Source organism: Gallinula chloropus (assembly GCF_964237585.1).
Source record: "Gallinula chloropus genome assembly, chromosome: 2".
NCBI classification, from domain to species: Eukaryota; Metazoa; Chordata; class Aves; order Gruiformes; family Rallidae; genus Gallinula; species Gallinula chloropus.
Genome location: NC_140086.1, coordinates 158,645,133 through 158,668,761, shown reverse-complemented (window position 1 = coordinate 158,668,761; position 23,629 = coordinate 158,645,133). Strand labels below are relative to the sequence as shown.

Genomic DNA, 23,629 nt, shown 5'->3' with positions numbered 1-23,629 from the left:
CTTAGGCTCCCAGTGCCTCAGGGTACCTGACCTGTCTTCCAGTAGCTGCTCCAGGAGGGCATGGGTCTCCTGGATGCCAACCATTGTCTCTGCTACCCCTCGTGCTGTGGTAGGAACAAATCAGTACTTTTATCAGCACCAACACCCTCATCTATCATAGAATCATGGAATCATAGAATGGTATGGGTTGGAAGGGACCCCAAGGATCATAGAGTAGATCATAGATCATCCCTCCCACCTATTCAAATAGGGAAAAGTAATTCCACACCAGAACAACAGTATTCTATCCAGTCTTTTCTGGGCTGTGATCCCACACTTTGGTTGCTCACCCATGAGCATGGATAGCCTGGGAATGGGGGGTTCATCCCACCTAACTCTGGGTAGCCACAGCTGTGCTGTCTTCATAGTGGGCAGAGAGGTGGAGATGCTTCAGAGTGTGGATTATCTGTGTTAAACCCCCACTGATGAACCCAGCTGAGCAGCACACTTACTGTTGTATCTAATTATATAGTTATTTTGTTTTTTCTTCTTCCTTTCCCTTCTAGCTCAGACTGCAGGATGACAGACGGTGACACCAATCTCCCAACTATCGAGAGGAAGCTGGGACTGCAGATATGGGGCATAGAGGTATGACAGTCAATGATGGCATATGCCGTTTGCATGTGTGTGTCTCTGTGTGTAGGGTTCAAGAAAGAGGAAATCTTGAAATAACCTGGGCATGAAGAGGGTTTTACAGATGAGATACAGTGGGAAACAGGAGACCAAACTTCTCCATATGCAACTTTCAACATGCTTTTGGTTTGGAGCCAGGCTGTCCTCAGTTCTTCCTTTTTCTGGCCCAATTTGCCAAGCACGTTCCCCTGCAGTGAGAGAGGGCTTAGAATGAGGTGCAGAGTCTGCTCAGAGGAGCAGGGAAGGGGATCCAGTACGTGTTTCCAAGGGGTGGTAGCTGTCTACAGGTCCCAGCTCTGTTCCAAATATCACAGGGTCTCTGCCTTTCATTTCTCTCCAAAGCACTGTCTTAAGATTCTCTCCAAAGGGTCTGTAATTAGAGATGTCTTGGTTCACAAGGGTCAGCCTGGTATGCTGGGAAACAAGTCACACTATCAGAAGAATGCATGTCTCTAATTCCAGGGAACCACAGAGCCAGTTCAAGCCCAGGAACTGCTGGTGTAGTGCTGGGTGGCACATCCAAGCACCTACACGGGGCAGTCATGGCTGGTTAAGTGTGCACTTGTACAGGATGAAGCGTGCAGTTTGGATCCGGAGGAGTGAGGGACACATCCATGTCCTCAAGCCTGTCTTTTCTCACTGCTAGTTGCTATGAATCCCTGGCAAAGTGGTTATCCTAACAAAGCTCTGAAAGTTAACCTTGAACTTACAGGTACTGAGTAAAAACCATACCCCAAAACTAAACCTAGGAAGAGATGTGCTCACTCCCCTGGGAAATTCCCAGGGAAGAATGGAAGCTCTGGAGCATTTCAGCTTGACCACCTAGTCTTCTTGCTCTAGACCTACAGGATTGCAGAGTGGCAAGCGGAGCAGAAAACTACTTGTCCATCTAGCCAAGCAGCACTGTCATTTGCTTCTTCTCATCCCTTAGTCCTTTGGGGATTTCCCCCAGAAGTGACTTTTCCCAGCCTATGAGTGCAGCCCTTGTTCTTCCTTCTCCGGTCCCTAGCTGCCACCTCAATGTTTTGTTTATCCTAGCTGCCCTGTTTCATGCTCACCAACTTTGGCTCTGAAGTTCTAGCCATGACCCAAACACTCTTTTTCTTCCAGAATATGAAGATGGTTCCTGTACCTGAAAAGGCTTATGGGACCTTTTTTGAAGGGGACTGTTACATAATCCTGCACGTAAGTAAGGCTAACAAACATGGCTGTTTAAGTTTAGTAAATGAGAAGTCCAGCAATTAACTTAGGAATAATTAACTTAGTGATTCATTAAAATTATTTGTCTTCTAATCAGCTGTCCAGACATGGCAAACTAAACCAAAGCCCACGTTAGCATGGCTTGTGGGAGTCACTGGGGGATGTGAGAGGCCAACTGGAAGGTCTCGTTCTCAGCAGATGATGTGGGTTATGGAGTTGTGCCATCTACTCGTGTCACCCAAGCAGCAGAGAGGCTCTGCAAGGCTTCTCATATTAGACATTAGAGAAGTTCTTCATTATGAGGGTGGTGAGACTCTGGCACAGGTTGCCCAGAGAGGTGGTAGGGGCCCCATCCCTGGAGACATTCAAGGTCAGGCTTGATGGGGCTCTGAGCAACCTGATCTATTCAAGATGTCCCTGCTCACTGCAGGGGGGTTGGACTAGATGGCCATTGAAGGTCCCTTCCAACCTAATGCATTGTGTGATTCTATAAGTCAAGCTGGGAAAGCAGTCTGAGACAGCAGCAGACTGAGTCTCCTGCTCTAATTCACCATGCACATACCTTTATGTTACCTTTCAAGTGCTGCATCCATTTCTAGCAGCCACCCAAAGACACTCTTGGAACAGAACATGAGTGTCCTTGCAAGGACCTGGCTTTAGGTATCAGTATAGGTTTTGATGCTCCCAGGCTCAGCTTAGGTTGCAATAGCTTTGTCAGGTAGAAGAGCCCACTAGCCTCCTTTGCCCCTGCAGACAGGAGGGTAAAAATACTCGTCTTTGCATTCTGCATCTTCACTGGAGGGTCTCCAAACACTGATTGTCCCCAGGACAATGGCACTTCGTCTTCAATGTATCAAATTGAGCGCTTTTGCCACCAATTAATTATCTATGCCCAGGAGAACCCAGTTGTATTTTATTCAAGTTCCTCTACTTTATTTCGCTGTGGTATCACAGCACAGAGCAAATAAACAGAACTTATTGTCAAATCCAATTTATAAAATGAGCTTTTATTACCTTTCCCAGGTGTCTGTGACAGGGTTTAACACAGCAGGTGCTGAAAAATAACTGGCACAGCTCACATAACGATAAGCACGGTTGTTCTCAGATCCTTTGCCTCCTCTCTCTAGGCTATTAGGTTTTCCTGTAATAAGATGAATCACAGCGTGCACACGCAGGCTCAGCTTCATTTGGAGTCATGTCTCTTTTGCAAGTCAGCAGGAATTCAGAGGCAGTTTGTGCTACTATGGAGTGTGATATGAGAAAGAGGAAAGAAAAGGTAGTGTCTCCAGGCAAATAAACAGCAGAGTGCATTGCATTTTAAAAGGTGTTCTATGGGAAAGTTCTTCTCTGAGTTTTAATATCAAACTCTACAAAAGAAAGGTTGACCATGTTAATTTTTGTAATTGCCTAGTTGTTCAGTTCTCCTTGATAACAAGAGTTATAAAAGAATATCAGTCAGAAACAGCCTTCGGTTCATTATGTACATAAACCCCATAGATGCTCTCCTGAATAAGGTCCCTAGCTGCAGGCTGGTGTCCCAGGAAGCATCCTAAGACTCTGTCCTTTCTCCTCTTGCCCAAGAGAAAGGCAGAAGTGGGAAGGGCCTTGGGAAGGACCTCCATGGTCACTTGTTTTTGCCAGGTCTCCCTGGCCAATGGTATTATTTGAAACACACATACCGGCTCTGAATTCATCCCAACTTATCCTTTCCACTTCTTCCAGACCAAAAGAACCTCTCGTGGCACCGCTGTGGATTTGCATTACTGGATTGGCAAGGATTCATCTCAGGATGAGCAAGGTGCCGCAGCCCTGTATGTCACCCAGCTGGACAATGCGCTGAGGGGGAACCCCGTGCAGCACCGAGAAGTGCAGGGACATGAGTCTGAGACCTTCCAAAGCTATTTCCGCCATGGCATCATGTGAGTAGCATAAAATACCCTGCAGTGAGCTGGGTCATGGTCCCTGGGGTAGCCTCTGCTTTGCCTCATAGCTGTCAACATCTTAAGTATCTGAAAAATATGAATCAGCACTGAAGCTGGGTCAGTATTCAGAAGAAAAAAGGTTATTTTGAAAAAAAAGTGTTTGGAAGCTTTGAATCTGGACCCATGTCACTCTGTTCTACTGATAATTCCCCCAAAATGTTTGCTGCAACTGCATCTTAACCTCCCTTTTGTTCGCCCTGGGGTATCACTTCTTCTCCTCCATACACAGATTAATATGCCTGTTCAGGGCACTTCAGAGTAATGTCCACCTTGAAGAGAAGTGCTGGTCTGGCTCACACTGGGAGTAACACTCCTGTATTGGAAGGGAAAGTTTGACTCTGAATTCTGCCATCTAAAAGATAACTGTTGAATCTGACCCTGTGGTCTTGGCTCCCTGTGGAGTCTTTGGGAGGTGACTCCAATAGCTGTCCTCCAGGAGGACCTTCACTAGCAATAAAGAGTCTAAGTGCCTAAACAGCTGAGGAAAACTCAGATGAAAGCCCACTCTCACTTAATACCCTTTATCCCAGTCTGTTTTTTGATACTTCTCTATTCTGCATCTCCAGAACCTCTTATGAGTTTCCTCAAGACCTTGTGAGATGAAAAAATGCTTTTACCCTCATCTTAAAGATGAATAAGGGGCAATGAAGGACTAAATTTCAGACCTTAAAAAGCATGTAGGTTTAGAAGTCTATTTGAAAACCTATCTGCCTCTGGAATCAGTATGAGCTAGACTTGATCTAGGTCTAAACCACATCCTTAAGGTTGAGCAGGAAGTCTGTGGCAGAATGGCAAATTAAAACAGGCTCTTACCACACGTTGGCAGGTGGACTAATCCCCAGAGCATCCTTCTGTGGATATGGTCAACTGAACCAAACAAGTCTGAAGTCCTGTGATTCACTCACACACCTGACCATGCTTGCCAACCTCTTCCAAGCTATGATAATATATATATATGTATTACCTACATGGCAAAAATTGTAAGACTTTCAGCAATCATCTCTCCACAAATGGCAATTATATTGTCGTAATTATTACTGTAAGGTCTGAAGAATGACCATTGGATCATTGGTCATTAGACCTAAAATGGTTTAAGATATGTGAAAGTGGGTTAGACTCATTCAAAAACCATTAAAAAGGCTCCAGGACTTCCCTAGGGGATCGTGTTGTCTCATGATGTGATTGTGTCCTCCTTGCAAAGTTGTACAGAAAGGAGGGGATGGCATCATGCAGCTAATGCTAACAGTGAAGTGTGTGTTCAAGGTTGGAAGGACAACAAAATGGGTAAATTAAGCTTGAGAGAACGGTTTTGTCCTGCTTACAGCAACAGTTTCATATCTAAGGTACTTAGATATACTAACTGTTCTGAACAACACCAAACTTCAGCAACAAGTCTGTTTTCTGCAAAGCATGTTTCATTTTTTATAGATTATTTCAATTCTGAGAAGCCCCTGCCATGGTTAATGGGATTTTTCAGTTTGGTCATTGCATTTCCATTGCCATCCCTGCCTTGCCTGTTCATCTACCCACCTTCTTCCAAGATGCACAGCAACAATGCAGCACCCATAACAGGCAGATGGACACTGTGAGGAACCATGATCTGACCAGGAACCATGAACAATAGAGTGAGGCAACACACCAGCATTTGACATTCCATTTCTAGGACTTTGAGATTATATTTGCTCTAGGCTTTTTAGTTGTCACCAAAAGCTTGATATGTTGTCAAGTGATAGAGGGGAAGGTATTTTCTAATCAGCTCTAACTCTTCATTCCTTGCCACACAACAGCTACAAGAAGGGAGGAGTGGCCTCAGGATTTAAGCATGTGGAGACCAACATGTACAACATCAAGCGTCTTCTTCATGTCAAGGGGAAGAAGCATGTGTCAGCCACAGAGGTAAGAAGAAATGCCCTCTCTCCTCATTTCTTCTTCCTCACCTTCTACACCCACTTTCAAACAGGTTTGCCTGCTAGATAGCTCATCTCTGCTCAAGGACCCCCACTGTGTGCAAGATCTCACTCAGGGGTTTGGTATTATCATGGGAGAAGCCATTGGGCTCAGTGAATAGCTGAGTGCTAGAGAAATGAGCACATTTGCTACATTCCCCAAGGGGAAGTTCACAATGGCTGTGACTTGTCTCCTGCAGCTCTCCTTCTCCTCCTCAGTTTGCAAACATTTCATTTCCTCATGACAGGTAGCACTTTCCTGGGACAGTTTCAATAAGGGTGATGTTTTCTTGCTGGACCTTGGGAAAGTGCTGATTCAGTGGAATGGACCCACCTGCAGCATTGCTGAGAAAACCAGGGTAAGTACAGACAAAACCCACTTATTTTCTTAGTGGTGCTTTTTGATGCCTGGAAAAAAAAATGCAGAGAAACAGCACTGAATTCTTTGTGCTGTGAAAAATCTCAGCAAAACCAGCAACACAAAGAAGAACAGAGAAAAATCATGGTAAATCTCTACTTGCCCACCTGCTGGTATCAGAGGCCCAGGGAAGTGCTTTGCTTCAGTTCAGACCCGGCTTCAGCTTGGGTTCCATGGGTGGCCATGGGCACATCACTATCTCTGGCTCCAGAAAGGCATCCAGCTCCTTCTGGGGAAGTCCATCTCCATCTCTATGTGCCATGTAGCTTGCATGGCATAGGACTAAAAAGTCAGCTACACCAGTAGGTTTGGCTGCAACAGCTACCCCATGGGTAGAAGGATTTGATTGTTATATATTTTTAATAGCATCACAGGGAATTCATCCCAGCTTGGTCAGTTTGAGACAAGCAGGAATGCATAACGCAGGTATGGGTAGGTCAGGTCTATAGCTCTTAAGGCATGTTGCAAAGCAGTCAGTATCCTTATTTTACTGATAGAGGAACTCAGAGAGATGTAATAAAGCAAGATATATCAGTGGCTCATCAGCAAAACTAGTGGTCAAACTCATAGCCAGTCATTACACAGGTTAAAAGGTAGGTGGGTCTGCTCTTCACATGGTGTCAGCTGGTGAGCTAAGAGAGTGGGAAGCTTCATGGGGGAGGCATTTTTCCAGGGCACAATGGCTAGAGGAGAAGATCTAATGGAGAGTGGAGAAGAGACAAAGAAATTCTCAGGACACAGAGGAGGGGGAGCAGGTAGAGGGACGGCAGCTGTGAGGAATAGGCCATGGTCTACCTCAGGCCTGGCAGGTCATTTCCTAGGTCTAACAGGGTATCCTCACAGAGCTATTGCAGTAAGAGTGATGGAAAAGAAGGATTAAATGGAAAATGGAGATTTCAGCCTAATCAGTTGCTTGGCATTTCACGCTGCTTTTTTTCACAGAAACCATCCATATTTTTTGAATACTTGAAACATTTAAATGTCAAATGTCACCATGGGGCATGCAGGGTCCTTGCTGTCCTCAGCATGGATGCATCTATCTCCCAGGCCATCTCACAAGATCACTGGACTTGCTTTATGTGCCCACTGCACACCAGTGCCCTGTGGAGCAAGCACCAGTAGCAACTGCAATAAGCAATATTTTCCTGAGAGTTAGTTAATAAGCAGGCACATTCATTGTAGATACATCCCCTTTTTTAATAGCTACATTTGGAGGGCATTAGAGCCTTCTGTGGTGATGTGGCTTGGACTGTTGGGGCTCAGTCATTGCTCTAGGTCTGAGGCTTGCTGAATTCATTGCCTGGATTGGGACTTACCCCCTGCTGATCCTTGTGCAGGGTCTTGCACTGGCTCGCAGCATCAGGGACAGCGAGAGGGGTGGCCGTGCTCAGATCGGCATTATTGACAACGAGAAGGACTCCCCGGACCTCATGCAGATCATGAAGATGGTGCTGGGTGAGCGGCGCGGGGAGCTCCGCGACGCCATCCCGGACACGAAAGCAGACGAGCTGCAGAAAGCCAATGTCCGGCTCTACCAGTAAGTCCAGGCTCCAAACCCTGTCCCTTCTCACAGCAGGTGCTGTGTACTCTGACTCTCCTTGGGGACTCTGTCTTTCAGTGTCTACGAGAAGGACAATGACCTGGTGGTACAGGAGATAGCTACACGGCCCCTGACCCAGGATCTGCTCCAGCATGAGGTGAGAGAAATCCATCAGTCCTTCCACTGAGAAAATGAGGCTGTGGCTCCCTTTATTTTCAGCTGAGCACCTGTTTCAATGGGACACCCCAATTCTTGAAAACTATCAGCCCTTCCATCCTCCAGGTATATCAGGTGTCCATTGAAAACAGGACAGATCAACCCCCACCTACAACCTCAGTGGCCAGTGGTAGGTGGATAGTTGAAGCTGCTCTAACAAGAGATGGCAAATTGACCCTCTCAACCAAGGATGATATTATCTTGGCAATCAGAGTCAAGAGCTGCAGGCTAGGAATAAATTTCAGATGAAAATAAGGCTTCTTAATACTTGATGTTCAGAGATAGCTCTCCACCTGCAGAATTCAGAGCAAATAAACACTCTGCTCTCAACATTGTGAAGATATATTTTCCTGCTGTATCAAGTGGCTGGTTTCAGTCACCCACCCTGGAAGGAGATGTCTTATAGACTCTCTATCCAAAGGCTTTCAGAAAACAGAGGCTTTCCTAGTATCCTTCTGGATAAGATGTGACAGAGAATTGCTCACCTTTAATTCCCTGCAGTGCAAACCACCTAATTCCAAAACAGTGTTGTGCTGCAAAGCTCCAGCTCCTTTATTCACCTTGGTGTCACCCTTGGTAAATCTGTCTCCTTTTACAAGCATATGAAGCTTTTGCTTTTTTTTGTTGAATTTCAGTTTGAAAAATGAGAAGTCTTTGGTCTCACAGTGGGTTGTCAGTTTGGAGCACCAGCTGTCTACAGCGGTGGCAGGATGCTTGGCAGCCACCTTATTCCCTTTGGGTTCAGGATCCTACCGCATTCACACCAACACAAAACTTTCAACTCCAGATTTGGGACACAAAATAGTAATGCAGAGGATGTCTAAATGTCTAACTTGGATTTTTCCAGTCCTATTAGTAGGAAATTGAGCATAAACAAGCACCACCAACAGCAGTGCTGAAGCACAGCAGGCTGAGGGTGATATTTCAGCATGCACCTGTCCTGGATGCTTTTGGAGATGGTATTTCTGTTGGTTTGGGAACATCTTACATGAGGTGGCAGTGGTCAGTTTTGAGCAGTATCTGGGAAAAAAAAGCATATTTTAACTCATTGCAGTTAAAGGGCAGCTGTCTTGGCCAGGTGTGCTCCCAAAATCTATGTAGTCATGTGTCTCTTGCACTGTAGGGTTGATGGTAGGTGCAGTCCATTTATGAACCACAGTAAATCCATCTTCTGTTGCCTCTGCTGATGGATGCTCCAGGATTAGAGCTGTGCAAGACAAGGAAATGAGCTAGATCTACATCTAATGTAAATCTTCAAGAAGAGTCCAACCTGGGCAGGATACAAATGAGGATCTTTGCCCATGCAGACCTTTCTACACCTTTGTTTTTTTCTGTTTGACCTCAGGACTGCTACATTTTAGACCAAGGTGGTTTTAAGATTTACGTCTGGAGAGGAAAAGCTTCCAGCCCTGAGGAGAAAAAAGCAGCATTCACTCGAGCTGTGGTGAGTTACAGTGCAAACAGTGTCGTGGGAGGTTAACTAAATGCTAATCTGAATCTAACCCCTAATTATAATTAAGTGTAGGTCTTGAGGAGCTGGCCTGTGCAATAACAGAGATAGAAGTTAAATGTCTGAGGGAGGCCTGATGACGTAAACACAAAATTGTTAGTCACCAAATTGCACTAAAACTGAGATCTGCTACTAAAACTGTGATGAAAATTGTTGGAGAAAAGGAAGTATGAAAGAAAATACTTTGTAGCAGAGTAAGTGGTGGGTTTTTGAATCTGTTGATTCAAGAGATGGTGAAGACAGAGTATCAGAGGGTTAAGATGGGATTAGACATATTCATGGTTAGCAGGTCCATAAGCAGATATTGCAGGGGCTCTTAAACCTTCCCCAACATCCATTACCCAGTGTGGTGGATGCTGGGGAGACTGAAGACAGTCACCAAGCTCATGTGTGCTCACTGAATAGCATCTCTTAATGCCAGTATCTCAGGCAACACAGACCACTGCTCTGACCCTGAAAAGCATGTTTTGTGTCTGTTACCTTGGGCAAGTCAGTAGGGAACTTGAGGAAGGGCTCTCCAGAAAAAGCCAGACCTTTCATGAAGGTGCTACAGGCCTCAACTGCAAGTCTATTACATGCAACAAGTCTTCTTTGTGACACCAACGGGTCTGGGTGCAGGTTCTGCGTGTGAATTTGAGGGTGATTCAGGGCTCTTCCACTGAGTAGGAAGAGATCTGTTATTAACTGCTGTTAATTGAGATAAGCCAATCTGAGACAAGACCAGGGCTTACGTTAAGGTAGAGCACACCAGCATAGTGCCCTGGCACCTCCTCCAGATGAGCTGCCTTGAAGTGATTTTGTGGCAAAGCATGCCTCAACACTTCCTTTCAAAACAAATTAGCCTTGAAGGAGCCTGAGCAAGTAAGGGATTTGGTAGGTTTTTTTCAAGTTGGCATGTTGAAGTGAATGGTACAAGGGGAATTAGCTTTTCCTTCATGTGCTCATTTATGTGAAGACTATAAGTGGCCTCATCTTCAATGAGGTTTTACTTGGAGATACTGAACTTCAGTGATCCCCCCCCTCCCACCTTCAATGAGGTCTTACCTGGAGATGCACAGCTTTAATACTGATTGCACCTATTGTCTTGGAGAAGAAAAGCTTAGACAAGCTTTGCCTGAAAACTTTGCCTCAGCGTCCTCTGTGCTCCTTTCAAAAGCCTAACTTGGATGCTGTTTAGTAGGCAATCAGCTCTGCAAATTCTGGCCCTGAGCTACACATGTAGAACAAAAGATATCTCTTCCTTTCAGTGTGGCAGGTGGGAGGGATGGGAAGACCATCTGCTCTGCTTTTCCCTGGGGGTAGTGTGTGGCTGCAGTATCTACAGCAGAAGATGAATGCTCAGAAGCTGACAATCGGGCTCCTTCCCAGAATGAGGGCTGTCAGCACTGTACCTCCAGGTCATCCTGGAGCCTGCTGAGATAAACAGGAGAGCAGTTCCCAAAAACTGAGCAATGACTTTGGCATTGTGGCAGAACACAGATGATTTTCTTCCTTCATACTGCATTGAGCACCTCTGTTGAAGTACTCACTTGAGAGTTGCTCTATTGCAAAGAAATAACTTGGGTTTATGGGGGAAAATTAGAACAAAAATAAAGATTTGTGAGAGTTTAGTCCCTTCAGAACTGACATCATGCTTTGGGATACTTATAGGCCTCCATTCCTTCACTACCCTGGCACGCATGCTCTCTATCGCTATAGGCAGGACAATCTCCCTGCTTTGGAGAGGGACAAGTAGTTTGGAGAAAAGCAAAGAACTGAACTAGGCTTTTGGGTCACAGGCACACCCCATCACTGCTGCCTCCACTCCTAGAACCATTACCAGAAGCACTCTATGGAACTGTCTTGAGACAGAGGAGGAGGCTTTGCATTTAGACCTAGTGAGTGAGATTTTCTTCAGGTCTAAGGTGCCATATAGTTTAGGATGTTATCCAGGTGACCAGCCTCTAGGGACAGGGCTCAGTCTCCCAAAACACAGAAATAAACACGGATACTACAATGAGAACTTGGAAAGCTTGTAGAGACTTCTGATTGCAAGTCTGAATGCAAATCTCTGAGTGAATCCTGCCCTTGGCTGTGCCACTATGTTCAGTGGGGGATCGCTCAGGCCCACATTCCTCTTCTCATGTCTGTAAAAAGCTTGGTGTGTCTCCCCACTAAAGTCCCTTTTTAACCTCTGCAGGGTTTTATCCAAGCCAAAGGGTATCCTTCATCCACCAACATTGAAGTGATCAACGATGGAGCAGAGTCAGCCATGTTTAAACAGCTCTTCCAGAGGTGGACAGAAAAGAATGAAACTCAAGGGCTGGGCAAAGTCTACACTACTGGAAAAACTGGTGAGCATGTTTTCAGAGCCATGAATTGTCCTGGATTTGGCTTTCCTACCTGTGCTAAGCAACAGCTGAGGGAACATCATTCACATAAACTGCTTCCTGCCTTCAGTATCATAAAAATCTAGTGCACTTTCTTCTCATGCTTTATATTTTCCATCTTCTTCAGTAGATGCAAAAGATTCAGGAGCTGAACAATGCTCAGAAATGCTGAGGTTTCTTAGATGTAGCAAACTGCCACTTATTTCAAATTCTGGCAGAAGATCACTCTTGTCTGAGAAAGTGCATGCGAAAATTCACACTTGCAGAACTTCCTAATTTCCTCTAGAAAGGGCTAATGCTGAACCTGATAAAGAAGTGTTGAACAACATTCTGCTTTCATTTACACTGGCACCCACCCAAGACCCTCCTGACGTCAATGGAATTACTCTGTGTTTACGCCGGTGTAAACGGTCCCTCCGTTCATCGCGCTGAAGCGAATATTGCAATGCACTAACCCCAAAGAGCAAGCACCACCAAGGAGAGAGAGATCTCACTGATGGATGATGGGATGGTGGCAGAGATGCTCGATGTCTCCATCAATAATAGCTTGAAAGATGCAAATCTCTTTTCCCTTGCAAGGCCTCTTTTTTTTCTCTCCACCTCTTTATCACGCTCTGGAGAAACACAACCATTTCAGTTCAGAAAGCAGCATTCTAAAAATGAGGGAAACACATATAGTTTTGGAAAACAACTATGAATTTTTGGTCAGGAGCCAATTAATTATTTTTACCAGCCAGTCATCACTGGAACACATTGTATGGCCAGTTGCCAGCCTGGAACAGATCAACACTGGAGTGTGTGAGCTCTTGCGTATCACAATATCAACATCGGTTTGCTGGTATCAACCAGCAACCTTCTTGTAACCACAGACCGGGTTTTTTCTTGCATGTTGAACAGTTGTGTGTGTGTGAGGGTGGTGCAGAGGGTTCATATGTTATTGTGCATTCACTGGGTTCTTGCTTTTTTGTTCTGCTGGTACATGCAGCCAAGGTGGAGCAGGTGAAGTTTGACACCACACAGCTCCATGCCAGACCAGAGCTAGCAGCTGAGCAGAGAATGGTAGATGATGCCTCCGGGGAGATAGAGGTGAGACATCTCCTTTTGCTGACAGGGGATGCAGTAATCAGAGTGCTTCCAAACATCTCAGCCTTGCCACACACAGCAGCTGTGTGGAGCTGTGAAGGTGAACCCACCAACCCTCCACAAGGAAGCATGGCTGCAGCCATGTTCAAGTGGCAGTTACAGTAGTTCAGAAGGATTTCTCCCCCATGACCAGTGGAGCAAAGCAGTCCTCAAGATAACTCCTTTCCTGCCATTTTTATGAGTCATGAGACCAATAGTCAACCCACTTCTCGCACTGACTCCCAATTAGGTTCATATCAACCAAACTTGTGCAGAGCAGAGGCTCCTCTCCCATTCATACAGGCTGCCCAGGGAGGTGGTCGAGTCACCTTCCCTGGATGTGTTTAAAAAAAGGGGTTGATGAGGTACTTAGGGATATGGTTTAGCATAGGATGGGAATGGTTGGACTTGATGATCTTCAAAAGTCTCTTCCAACCTTGTGATTCTGTGATTCTTGTAGCCTCCCATGGAACTAATTGAGAAAGGGGCTGTAGGGCTGAGAGCAACCTGGTGGCCGCTCCTTCTTGCCACCAACTGCTGGAAGTGCATTAATGGCACATGTATTGTGACAGTCACTGGAGACACCTGACTTTGCCAGCAAGCTGGGAGGACATAGACTGAAGACCTGAACTTCAGTGGTGTGCTGGCAAAGCAGCTGTGCTCTGCCTCCACGTTGACTCCACTGCTGCTCACCAAGATCTTGCTTTCTCTAGGTGTGGAGGATTGAGGACTTGCAAATGCAGCCAGTGAACCCCAAGACATACGGGCAGTTCTACGGAGGTGATTGCTACCTGGTCCTGTACACCTACTTGAGATCGGGCAGGCCTCACTACGTCCTCTACATGTGGCAGGTAGGTCAGAGCAAAGCAGGAGGGACTGTGCTGGGTCTGCTAGAAGACTAAAACTGAAGGAAGCAATTGCACACAGAAATCCCAACCCAAGCATCCAGAAGAACTCAGATACCTTTTGCTCATCAATTGTCCATTGCAAACACCTCAAACTGGGCTTTATAGTTCAGCGTGGACACTGAGTCCAAGCTGACATCAGACTGAGAGCCAGCAATATCTGAAAGAGGGGAGGATTAAGGAGTTTACAGGTCAAACTGTGCAGTCTTTCAGATTTTCCCTTAAAGGCTCAGGTCTTGGAGTCATGTGGCCCTGAGGAGAACTGAGCTGCTGATTGATGAAAAGCTCAACACAACCCAGCAATGTGTGCTTGCAGCCCACAAGGCCAACCATACCCCAGGCTGCATCAAAACCAGTGTGACCAGTAGGTCAAGGGAGGTGATTCTGCCCCTCTGCTCTCCTGAGACCCCTCCTGAAGTACCACATCCAGTTCTGAGGTCCCCAGTACAAGTACTGTTGGAGGGAGCCCAGAGGAGGTCACAAAGATGATCAGGGAGCTGTAGCATCTCTCCTGTAAAGACAGGCTGAGAGAGTTGGGGTTGTTCAGCCTAGAGAAGAGAAGGCTCCAGTGAGACCTCAGAACAGCCTGCCAGTACCTAAGGGGGCTACAGGAAAGCTGGAGAAGGACTGGTTACAAGGGCAGGAAATGACAGGACAAGGGGCAATGAGTTTAAACTGAAGATTTTGAGATTTAGATTAGATATAAGGAAAAAAAATCTTTTCTGTGAGGGCAGGAAGGCCCTGGCACAGGTTGCCCAGAGAAGCTGTGGCTGCCCCTAGATCTCTGTTAGTGTTCAAGGCCAGATTGGATGGGACTTTGGGCACCCTGGGCTAGTGGGGGCTGTCCCTGCCCATGACAGGGGTAGAACTGGATGGGCTTTGATGTCTCTTCCAACCCAAACCAGTCTGTGAGTCTATGATTCTGTACGAATATCTCTGCTTTCCTTTTTCAAGTATATTTTCCTCCCCTGGAAAGCAGAGAGGAGCTTTGAAAATGGGATGCTAAAGTCTCCAAAACCAGAATGCAAGTGAAATTTAAATCCCTGGAAGTTTTACCTCTTATATCACGACATTATATGGAGGGATTGGCAAGATGTTACGCTGTGCAGAGCTTTATAACCTTCACCTCATCACGTGGCATGTGACATCTCTCTCTTCCCCAGGGTCGCCACGCCTCTGTGGATGAAGTCACTGCCTGTGCCCTGAATGCCATCGAGCTGGACAAGAAGCACGGGGATGAGGCTGTGCAGGTGCGCGTGACAATGGGCAAGGAGCCCACGCACTTCCTGGCCATCTTCAAGGGCAAGCTGGTCATTTACGAGGTAATGTGGGACTCTGTGCACGTGGGCAGTGGAAGGTGCAAGCACCAATGATGGCTTGACAATGGCAGTAGAAGTAGTCAAGAAAAATGGGCTGTTATTCAGGAAAGGAGCCTGCCAGGTCTGCATGGGCTGGCAGATGGAAGTGGTGGAATATTTCTGCTATTTCCCTTGTAGACTGATCAACTTATCTGTAACCACAGCCCTGGACTGACCCAGACTCAGCTGTCCCTGTTAATGTATGGTGTTCTTCCCAACGCTACCCCAAAATATTCTGCAGATTTATGATAAGACAATTACCCTCTGAATTACTGATACCATTATCCAGACAGAGTCCACCCAGATATCTTACATCAGTTACAGGGTTTGAATTTGTCCCTGTCTGAGTTACATCACTACTAACCCACTTCACTTGCTGCTTTGTCTGCCAGTATCAGGGGGGTTGGACTAGATCTTTTGAGGTCCCTTCCAAGTCCTAACATTCTGTGATTCTGAGATTCTGTGATCTGTTGTGGAGACATTACAAATGGCTGGGGAAGAGGGGAATTGCCCTCAGTTCCTGGTGTTGGTCCCACCATACATGGCGGATGTTCAGCTAAGCCAAATGCAGCTGGAAATCAGAGTCCAGCTGCCTTGGCCAGTTTTACATGGCAAATGCTTTGCAGACACTTAGATCTGCTTACATTGAACTTAAGCATCTTGATGGGATCTGATCAAGACTCAGAGTAACCAGGGAGAAATGTGGAAGTTAAGCCATGTGGGTTTTATTTTGACCTGGAACCAGCAGGTATTTGGATTTCCTTACCTGTGCAGTGCAGGACCACATTCTGCCATTGCAACAGCAGAGAGGACTGTAATACCAATAGCCTTCTTCCTCAAATCAGCTGCAGAATGGATTTGCATGTCCTCCTCACTTCCCAGCAATATCCTTCCTTCTGTTTCCCTGCAGGGTGGCACGAGCCGGGGTCAGAAAAGCACCCCCGAGCCAGAGATACGCCTCTTCCAGGTGAGGGGCACGGACGAGATGAACACAAAGGCCACGGAGGTGCCGGCCCGGGCTTCCTCACTCAACTCCAATGATGTCTTCCTGCTGACAACCAGCCAAGTCTGCTACCTGTGGTGTGGGAAGGTAAGACTGCAGTGAGGCCAAAGAGAGCTGAAACTGTTGATGTGGGGCTCCTACCTCCCCCACCGAGCTGTAGAGGTGTATCCTTGGGCAGATAGCCTGTTAATTTCAATGAAGGAATGGGCACCCACGAGAAGAGTCTGTCTGTGAAGCATCAGCAGTAAGACGACCCTCTCTCTACAGAAGTAACCCGTCTTGGGGTGTGCCTCTCTTCATTTTAGATGAATAAAGCACCCCAGATTCTCTAACTGTAAGAAATTAGCCAGGATTAGAGTGTATTCGTTCATCCTGCTTTAGCCATGTGTTTCAGGATGAGGGGATAGATCAAACTGAAGCAGAAGGGTTGTCCAGAGAAGTTGCAGATACCCCATCACTGCAAGTGTTCAAGGTCAGGTTGGATAGGGCTTTGACCAACCTGATATAGTGAAAGTTGTCCCTCCCATGGCATGGAGGTTGGACTAGATTATCTTTAAATGTCCCTTCTGACCAAAACCATTCTGTGACTATATGAGTTTCTCTCTAGATGTCTTTGGCTGCACTGATTGTCCCCTTCAAAGATTAGAAAATTATTCTGGGTGACCAGCTCTGGTGAGACCCTCAAAAGGATTCAAGCAGGTCTAAAACTCTCCAGAGGAGCATAGGACCATAGAGCTCTTCCCCACAGATAAGTTTTACCAGTCTGTGCCTAACTCTACCTCTATCTTATGTCCTGAACACAGGGATGCAGCGGAGACGAGAGGGAGATGGCAAAAGCAGTAGCTGATATTGTTTCTAAACGGGACAAACACACCATTTTGGAAGGACAAGAGCCAGCAGAGTTCTGGGAAGCCTTGGGAGGCAAAGCACCTTATGCCAATGAAAAGAGGTAATAGCAACTGGCTTGTTCCTCTGGGCTTGGCCAGGCAACATTAACCAAGGGATCAAAATTTTGCTGGAAAGTGAGTAAGCACTTTCATACCATGCCCTCACCAAAGGGAGCACCAGGTCAGAATATTGCCAATAGCTTGGTCAGAACACACACTGAGACATCTCCTTCCTAGTTTTGGGGTCAGGCCTTCTGTGAACTAGGAGCCTTGAAGACAAGGCTATGCTACACTCTCCTTTCCCTGTATTAAATCCATCCCATATCTTGTCAAAAGAGCTGTGTGAGCTACATGCTCCATTTCCAGACATTATTAGATTTTTGTGGCAGCCTGGAAGATTCATGAAACTAAACCTGCTTTTGAAGAACATGGATTTCTCCAGCCCTCTGGGAAGTTGACACAATCTGTTTGCAACAAAGTGATCTGACATTTTTCACCAGACAACAGGCTCATTTCCACAGAGAGAGAAGGGTTCTGCTTTTTTCCCTCTTAGGATGGAGAAAAAAATCCCTTTAAAAATTGTTAAAATGGTCTGAGAATCCCCTGGGACCTGGCATTGCCTGACTTTCAGGCCTTCAGATGTGTTGCCATGTTCCCACCTCTTCCATCAAGGTCATGACAAGTAGTGGCAGGGCCCCACAGTGAACGATGAGGGGAAGGTTTCCATTTCTCTTGCTTTTTCTTTCCCTGCCATGCATGAGGAAGGTTTCAAGAGCAGGTCACACACTACCAGCCTCGCCTCTTTGAGTGCTCCAACCAGACAGGTCGATTCATCATGACAGAGGTGGTGGGCTTCTGCCAGGAAGACTTGGATGAAGATGACGTGATGCTGCTAGATACATGGGAAGAGGTGAGCACTGATCTATCCCCTCCTCTCTCCAAACATATTTTAAAACAGGTTATGGCTTAATTTGTTTGAATCCATCATTCAACATGAAACCAAGGGCAATATGCCTTCTCTCCCATCTCCAAACCCTTCATGATGCTTGGTCAGACAAGCAGGTCTTTGTCCAATCCTTCTCACCCAGGAGCGAAATGCATGAGTGAGGTGGGATTGCTTGCTCTGTTTCAGAAAGGAGGGAACAGACACAACTGGTCCATACCTTGCTCCAAGGCAAGATGAGCTGGACCTGCTCCAGTCTGCCAGCTTATAGAAGGAGGTGTCACCCAGAAACCATCCCCCTCATTTCCCAACACCAACGTTGAGGGCTTGCTTTAGACTATTGGAAACTGTCTCCAAGAGGTTTCCTTTATGAGGACACTGGATTTTTTTTGGCCATGCAGGGACTGAGTGTAGCTACCCTGGAGCATGTGAGAGCTGTTTTCTGAAATATTTATGCTTTGGGCCTGTCTCAAAAGCTAAATCCTTCTTGGCTGGGAGGAAATCTGGGGATCAAAATCCCAGAGGACTGTTGGGAAACAACAATTCCAGTCTTATCTCTGCTTCATTTGGCAGGGGTGAACAAACAGCCAGGCCTGCCACAGGTCCTAACCACTCACTGATCTTCAACACCTTCTCTCCTTGCAGATTTTCCTCTGGGTTGGCAAAGCCTCCAACACATATGAGAGGAACGAGGCGATTGCCTCAGCTAAGGAGTATCTCAAGACCCATCCAGCGGGGAGAGACTTGGCCACTCCGATAATCCTGGTGAAGCAGGGCTATGAACCCCTCAACTTCACAGGGTGGTTCAACGCTTGGGACCCCTACAAATGGAGTGTAAGTTGTTAGAGAAGCCCTGTGGTGTGCCTGTGTGCTCAGTGGTGCTTGAAGGGTGTTACTGTCAGTGAATATATCCGCTGGGGTGTCTGGAATGAAACTGTGCTATGACATGTCCTGAGCTTCATGGCTTTCTGGTGCTACCTAAGCAGCTTCTACTCTTCTGGCAGCAAAACATACTCACTTGGTGGAACTGAGGCTTTTGCAAATATAAGTGAAGGTTTTTTAGTTCACAATATTCACATTTTTATTTTTAAAAAGATTAGGTTTGTGATTTCAGCCAAAACTGGGTTGGGGCTGCTGGAAGTAAAATCAGTTGAAGAGAGAAAACAGAAGCATCCCACATGGTAAAGACAAATGGGGAAAAATGTTCATTTTTCAAAATGCAGCCATAGAGCAAGTACTGTGACCCAGCTTTAAGGGCAAAGGCTGGTGAAATGAAAGATGCGAGCAGACAGGTCTCATCTCCAGGTTTGCAGAGTGCCCATCAGAGCCCAGGAGCTCCTCAGCAAGGTCACCCTTGGTCTCTACATACAAGCCTTTTTCTCAAAAGCTGATTTACAGATCCCATTTCTTTGCTATATAGAAATAGAAACCTACCCCTGCAGTTGCCTGGGAAAGAAGTCCTTCCTCTCCTCTTTCCAACACACAAGCTTCAAATCGTTTCAGGAATAGAAAGTGGAGCAGAGATTTGTTTGTGTGGCCATGCAAATGGCCCCACCATCTCCTCTCAGGTCCCAGTCTCCAACCCTGTTTGCACACAGCGTGGTTAGGTAGAGGATGCACTTAACTCAGTGCAGACCATGCACCAGATGGGCAGCTGGGAAAAGGTCAGCTCCCAGGTGGTGTATTCCCTGAGCCTTCCCCACCAATTGTCCCATCTCTCTCCTGGTTTTGGGTTGTGGTTTTTTTCTGTGAACACTGGTGTTCAGCCAGTTCACAAGCAATCCTGTCTTCTGGGCATCTGAAGTCCCATGCTGGAGCCTGCAGATGGGACAGCCAGGCTGACAGGGTGACAGTCCCCAGGGGGACTGCAGGAAAACCCATACAGGGATGTTTGATTTCCTGTGGCTGTGTTTGCATCATTGTTCTTTGAAACCGGTGTGTAGGTTGGTAGAGCGCTTGTCTTGACAGCTGGATTCGGACAGATAAGACAGCGACTCCCAGAGCAATGACCCCTAAAACAATGTTGATGGTTAGAACAAAGGTCAAAACTTGTTTTTTTTCTGAGGAACTGCTGAAAAACAAGGATACAGCTCATAAAATATGTGCCTCTAAAAATATCCCCTGCAGGCAGCTCCAGTAACTACAGACAAGCAAACCAAACTGTTGACATCCAGAAACATCTGGTGTGTGTGTTCATTGCTCAGTTTTGGATCCAAATCTGTTTGCTCTGCAGTCCATGTGTTTATGTTGTTTGTTCTTGTTGGGGAACTTTGTTGGATGATTCTGTTAAGAACTGACATCTCCTGGCTGCTTAGGAAAACACAGTCTTCAGCTTTGCCAATATATCTGGTGTATTCCTTTTTTTAGGAAATAAGAGGTAGCTGATAATACATGGCACCAAATTACAAGAAGTCAGGGACTGAGGCTTTGAAAAATCTGTTGCTTTGGCTAAAAGAATCAGGCAAGGGGGGTAAAAAAAGAACATCATTTTAAGCCAGATTTTCAAGAACACTGCAAGTTTCCTTTAAAATTTAAAGATTTAAATCCAGCAGTAAATACGATTTCTTTTTGCCTTCTGCTCTCTGAAGTCTTTAGATAGCCTGTTTTCACCTGTTACTGTACAACTGCAAAAGCTGAAGTGCGTTTGTTTCTTTGTTTTCAAGTGAAAGCTCTGATTCTGGCCCAGTGTCCTGATCCCAGGAGCTGGGGATTTCAGGAGGCACCAGCTGCCACCCCAGTGGAAACCACCGGGCTTTACAATTTCTCTGATCTGATGCTGTTAGAGAACAGGACAAATAAAAGGCAGCCCTTGCTTCTCACAACTCTCTTTACCTTTAGGATGGCAAGTCCTACGAGGAGATGAAAAACAGCTTAGGAGATGTCTCATCCATATCTGAGATCAAAGTGGTGAGTAGCTTCTCAAACCACATGGGGTGGGAAACATCTCTGGGAAACACCACCATATCCCCCAGCCTGTTGGCATGAAGGAGAGGATGTAATGACCACAGCAGGCATGTGGACCTCAGGCTGTCAGGATCAGAGCTGTGCTCCTCTGTGTAAGGCAGAGGTGATCAATAACCCATGAACACACCCAGATCTCCTGGGCCTTTTCCAGTCTTGCACAGAGATATCAGTGGGTAGGAGACAGGGCAGCTGCCTTCTGAACTATGCATGCAAATAACAGTGCATGCAGCTAGAGCAGCGTGCAGGTAAGCAGGGCTGTGGCTCCAAAGACAAGGGACCCCCAGTCAAGAAGGTCACAGCCCAGTGGGGATCCTGCAGAGAACAGAGAGCACAAGGTCCCAATGATCCCAAATGTGACCATCAGTTCTGCTCTGGACAGAGGCAGGAGGAAGGCTGGGAGGAAGTAGAAGGGGCTTTGATCTAGGAGAAATGGATGGTCAGGGAGGGGTACACAGGTAGTTGAGAAGTTTTAGACATGGCAGAGATCTGATCTCATCCTCTCTCCTCCCACATGCACCTTCCCTTGCTGTTGTCTGGAGAAAAATGAGACTGTTGTTAAGTATCTTCAGCTACTTCTAAGGGCTGTCATCAGTGCTGTGCTTTTAGCAGTCCTAAGATCAAGAGGTAACACTGATGGAGGTGCTGGACTAATGTTTTAGTTTAGTTTGTTCTCCTTGCAGCTTTGTTTCTCCAAAGCAACAGACCAAGACACAGTCTGTGCTAGGAACAGTCTCCCTGACCCCAACAGAGAAGGATCCTGGGATAACCCCCAACTTGTTCTGCCAGAGCTTCTTGTCCAGACATGTTTTCCTTTGTTTGACAGGACCTTAACAACATCAACCTGAACAAGACAACCCTCAGCATGACCAACCTGGCTGTTTCAAGTGCACCAAGTGCTTCTACTGAGTATAAATCACACTTCAACCACAGTGAGAGCAACAGCTACAGCAACAGCAGCAACTACAACAGCAGCCCTTCCCTGGTGTCCAACGGCGAAGGAATTTACTCCCGAGAGGTGCTGATGAACAAGACAGTGGATGAACTCCCAGAAGGCGTGGATCCCACTAAAAAAGAGGTGACAGCAATGCTGGTTTGGTGCCCTTGCAGTTTAACCTGGAACGTAGCCATTGGCTAAGTGCATTAGTACTTAAGTCCTGCTTCAGGCCAAGGAGATCCTAGCTAGACCCATAGGTCTAATCAAAAAGGGGGAGGTTCATGTGAGGTAGTTGTGATGGTTGTACCATCCTTGATGTATTTCTCTTTTGGGGTGAAGCAGGGGGGAAAAAGAATTTAAAATAGTTAATTTTCAAACTAATTTCTTCTGCAAGATTTGTTTAATTCTGTCACCCAACCTCTGTCCTTGGAGAATCAAAAGCACAGTTCCTGTGAGAGGAGGTGACACAGCTGAGAGTGAAAACAGGATTTGCATTTTACTTTGGCTGTGGGTGTTTGTTATCATTAAAAACTCCTTCCAGAAGGCTGGTTTGGTTTGGTTAGGGGTTTTTTTAGGTTTTTTGTTTGTTTGTTTTGTTTTGTTTGGGGCTTTTTTGGTCAGAAATCTTGCATTTCAGCAAATCCCATCTAGGGACAGGCAGGTTTGTGACATCTCAGATTTCTGACCAGCCCAAGGATTTTGGCAACATCTCCAAGCAGGCTGATGGGAGGGACACGGGGACCTGTTTCCCTCTATTCTCTACAACCCCTGTTTAACAGATTTCTTGCCCCATCAGATCTCCTGGCAAAGTCCAGCCCCCACAGCCAGAGATCTGAATCCATAGCCAGGCCAGCAGCTCTACTCCACCACTGTGCCCATGTGCCAATGGTTGGCTTTCAGCTGGGCTGTACGTGAGGACTTTCTTCTACCCAAAATGCTGGGGAGAACCCAAGCTCCATTTAGAGTCATAGAATAACCTTTGTTGGAAGGGACTGTTTAGATCATCAAACCATTTCCCACAGGCTCTTTCTCAGTATCACTAGTAAGCCTGGTATCTACAAAACTTTCTGTCTTCCCAGTTCAAAGGGGAACTGGGCGAGGGGAAGATGCTTTCATTGTGAATCACTATCTATGAAACCACCAAAAATTTGGCCAGCAGAACTTCTGCAGTGCACCATTAATTGTTCTGGCCTCAGTGGGGACCCAGTTGTAGCCAGAGCTTGCTAACCTCTCAAAACCAGAGCATCCCTTCAGGCTGGCAGGCTTTTATTTCCCTGGTGCTTTGGGAAGTGGGATGAGGAAGAGTTGCTGGGAGGGTCCACTTCCTACCCATGAGGACAGGCAGCAGGACATGGGCTGTTGGCCAGCACTGGAACAGTGAGGGAGGGATGCAGCTGATGGACATGTCCCAGCTTCCACAAAAGCCAAAGCTGACCTCTCCTTGCTCTCTCATCCTGCTGCAGTACTATCTCTCTGATGCCGATTTCCACGATATCTTTGGGAAGTCCAAGGATGAGTTCTACCAGATGCCCAAATGGAAGCAGCAGAACGAGAAGAAGCAGTGTGGACTCTTCTGAGACCGCAGGGGCCATCCAGCATCCAGTGACTCTGGGACCAACCCTCACTCTCTTAGGAGCTGCAGAGAAGTGCAGACGTTTGC

The 23,629-nt window shown here is 46.4% G+C and overlaps 1 protein-coding gene across 1 annotated transcript; it reads left to right on the top strand.

Moving 5' to 3' along the window:
- Positions 1-552: 552 nt before the first annotated feature.
- VILL (villin like) lies at positions 553-23,629 on the top strand. The gene is made up of 19 exons (XM_084260896.1): positions 553-627; positions 1,783-1,857; positions 3,595-3,791; positions 5,642-5,750; positions 6,049-6,159; positions 7,556-7,755; positions 7,837-7,915; positions 9,320-9,418; positions 11,664-11,817; positions 12,839-12,939; positions 13,689-13,826; positions 15,044-15,202; positions 16,149-16,328; positions 17,045-17,190; positions 17,894-18,038; positions 18,717-18,905; positions 20,910-20,978; positions 21,859-22,110; positions 23,433-23,629. Exons 1-19 carry the CDS (start codon positions 559-561, stop codon positions 23,544-23,546), a joined length of 2,586 nt encoding a protein of 861 aa, XP_084117022.1. The 5' UTR covers positions 553-558; the 3' UTR covers positions 23,547-23,629.

What these genes read in the sequence shown, in the direction of transcription:
- VILL (XM_084260896.1), top strand. Translation starts at nt 559, where the DNA reads ATGACAGACGGTGACACCAATCTCCCAACTATCGAGAGGAAGCTGGGA. An exon ending in TGCAGATATGGGGCATAGAG is followed by an intron (nt 628 to 1,782) that starts GTATGACAGTCA and finishes TTTTTCTTCCAG; the next exon opens with AATATGAAGATGGTTCCTGT. An exon ending in CCATATCTGAGATCAAAGTG is followed by an intron (nt 20,979 to 21,858) that starts GTGAGTAGCTTC and finishes TTTGTTTGACAG; the next exon opens with GACCTTAACAACATCAACCT.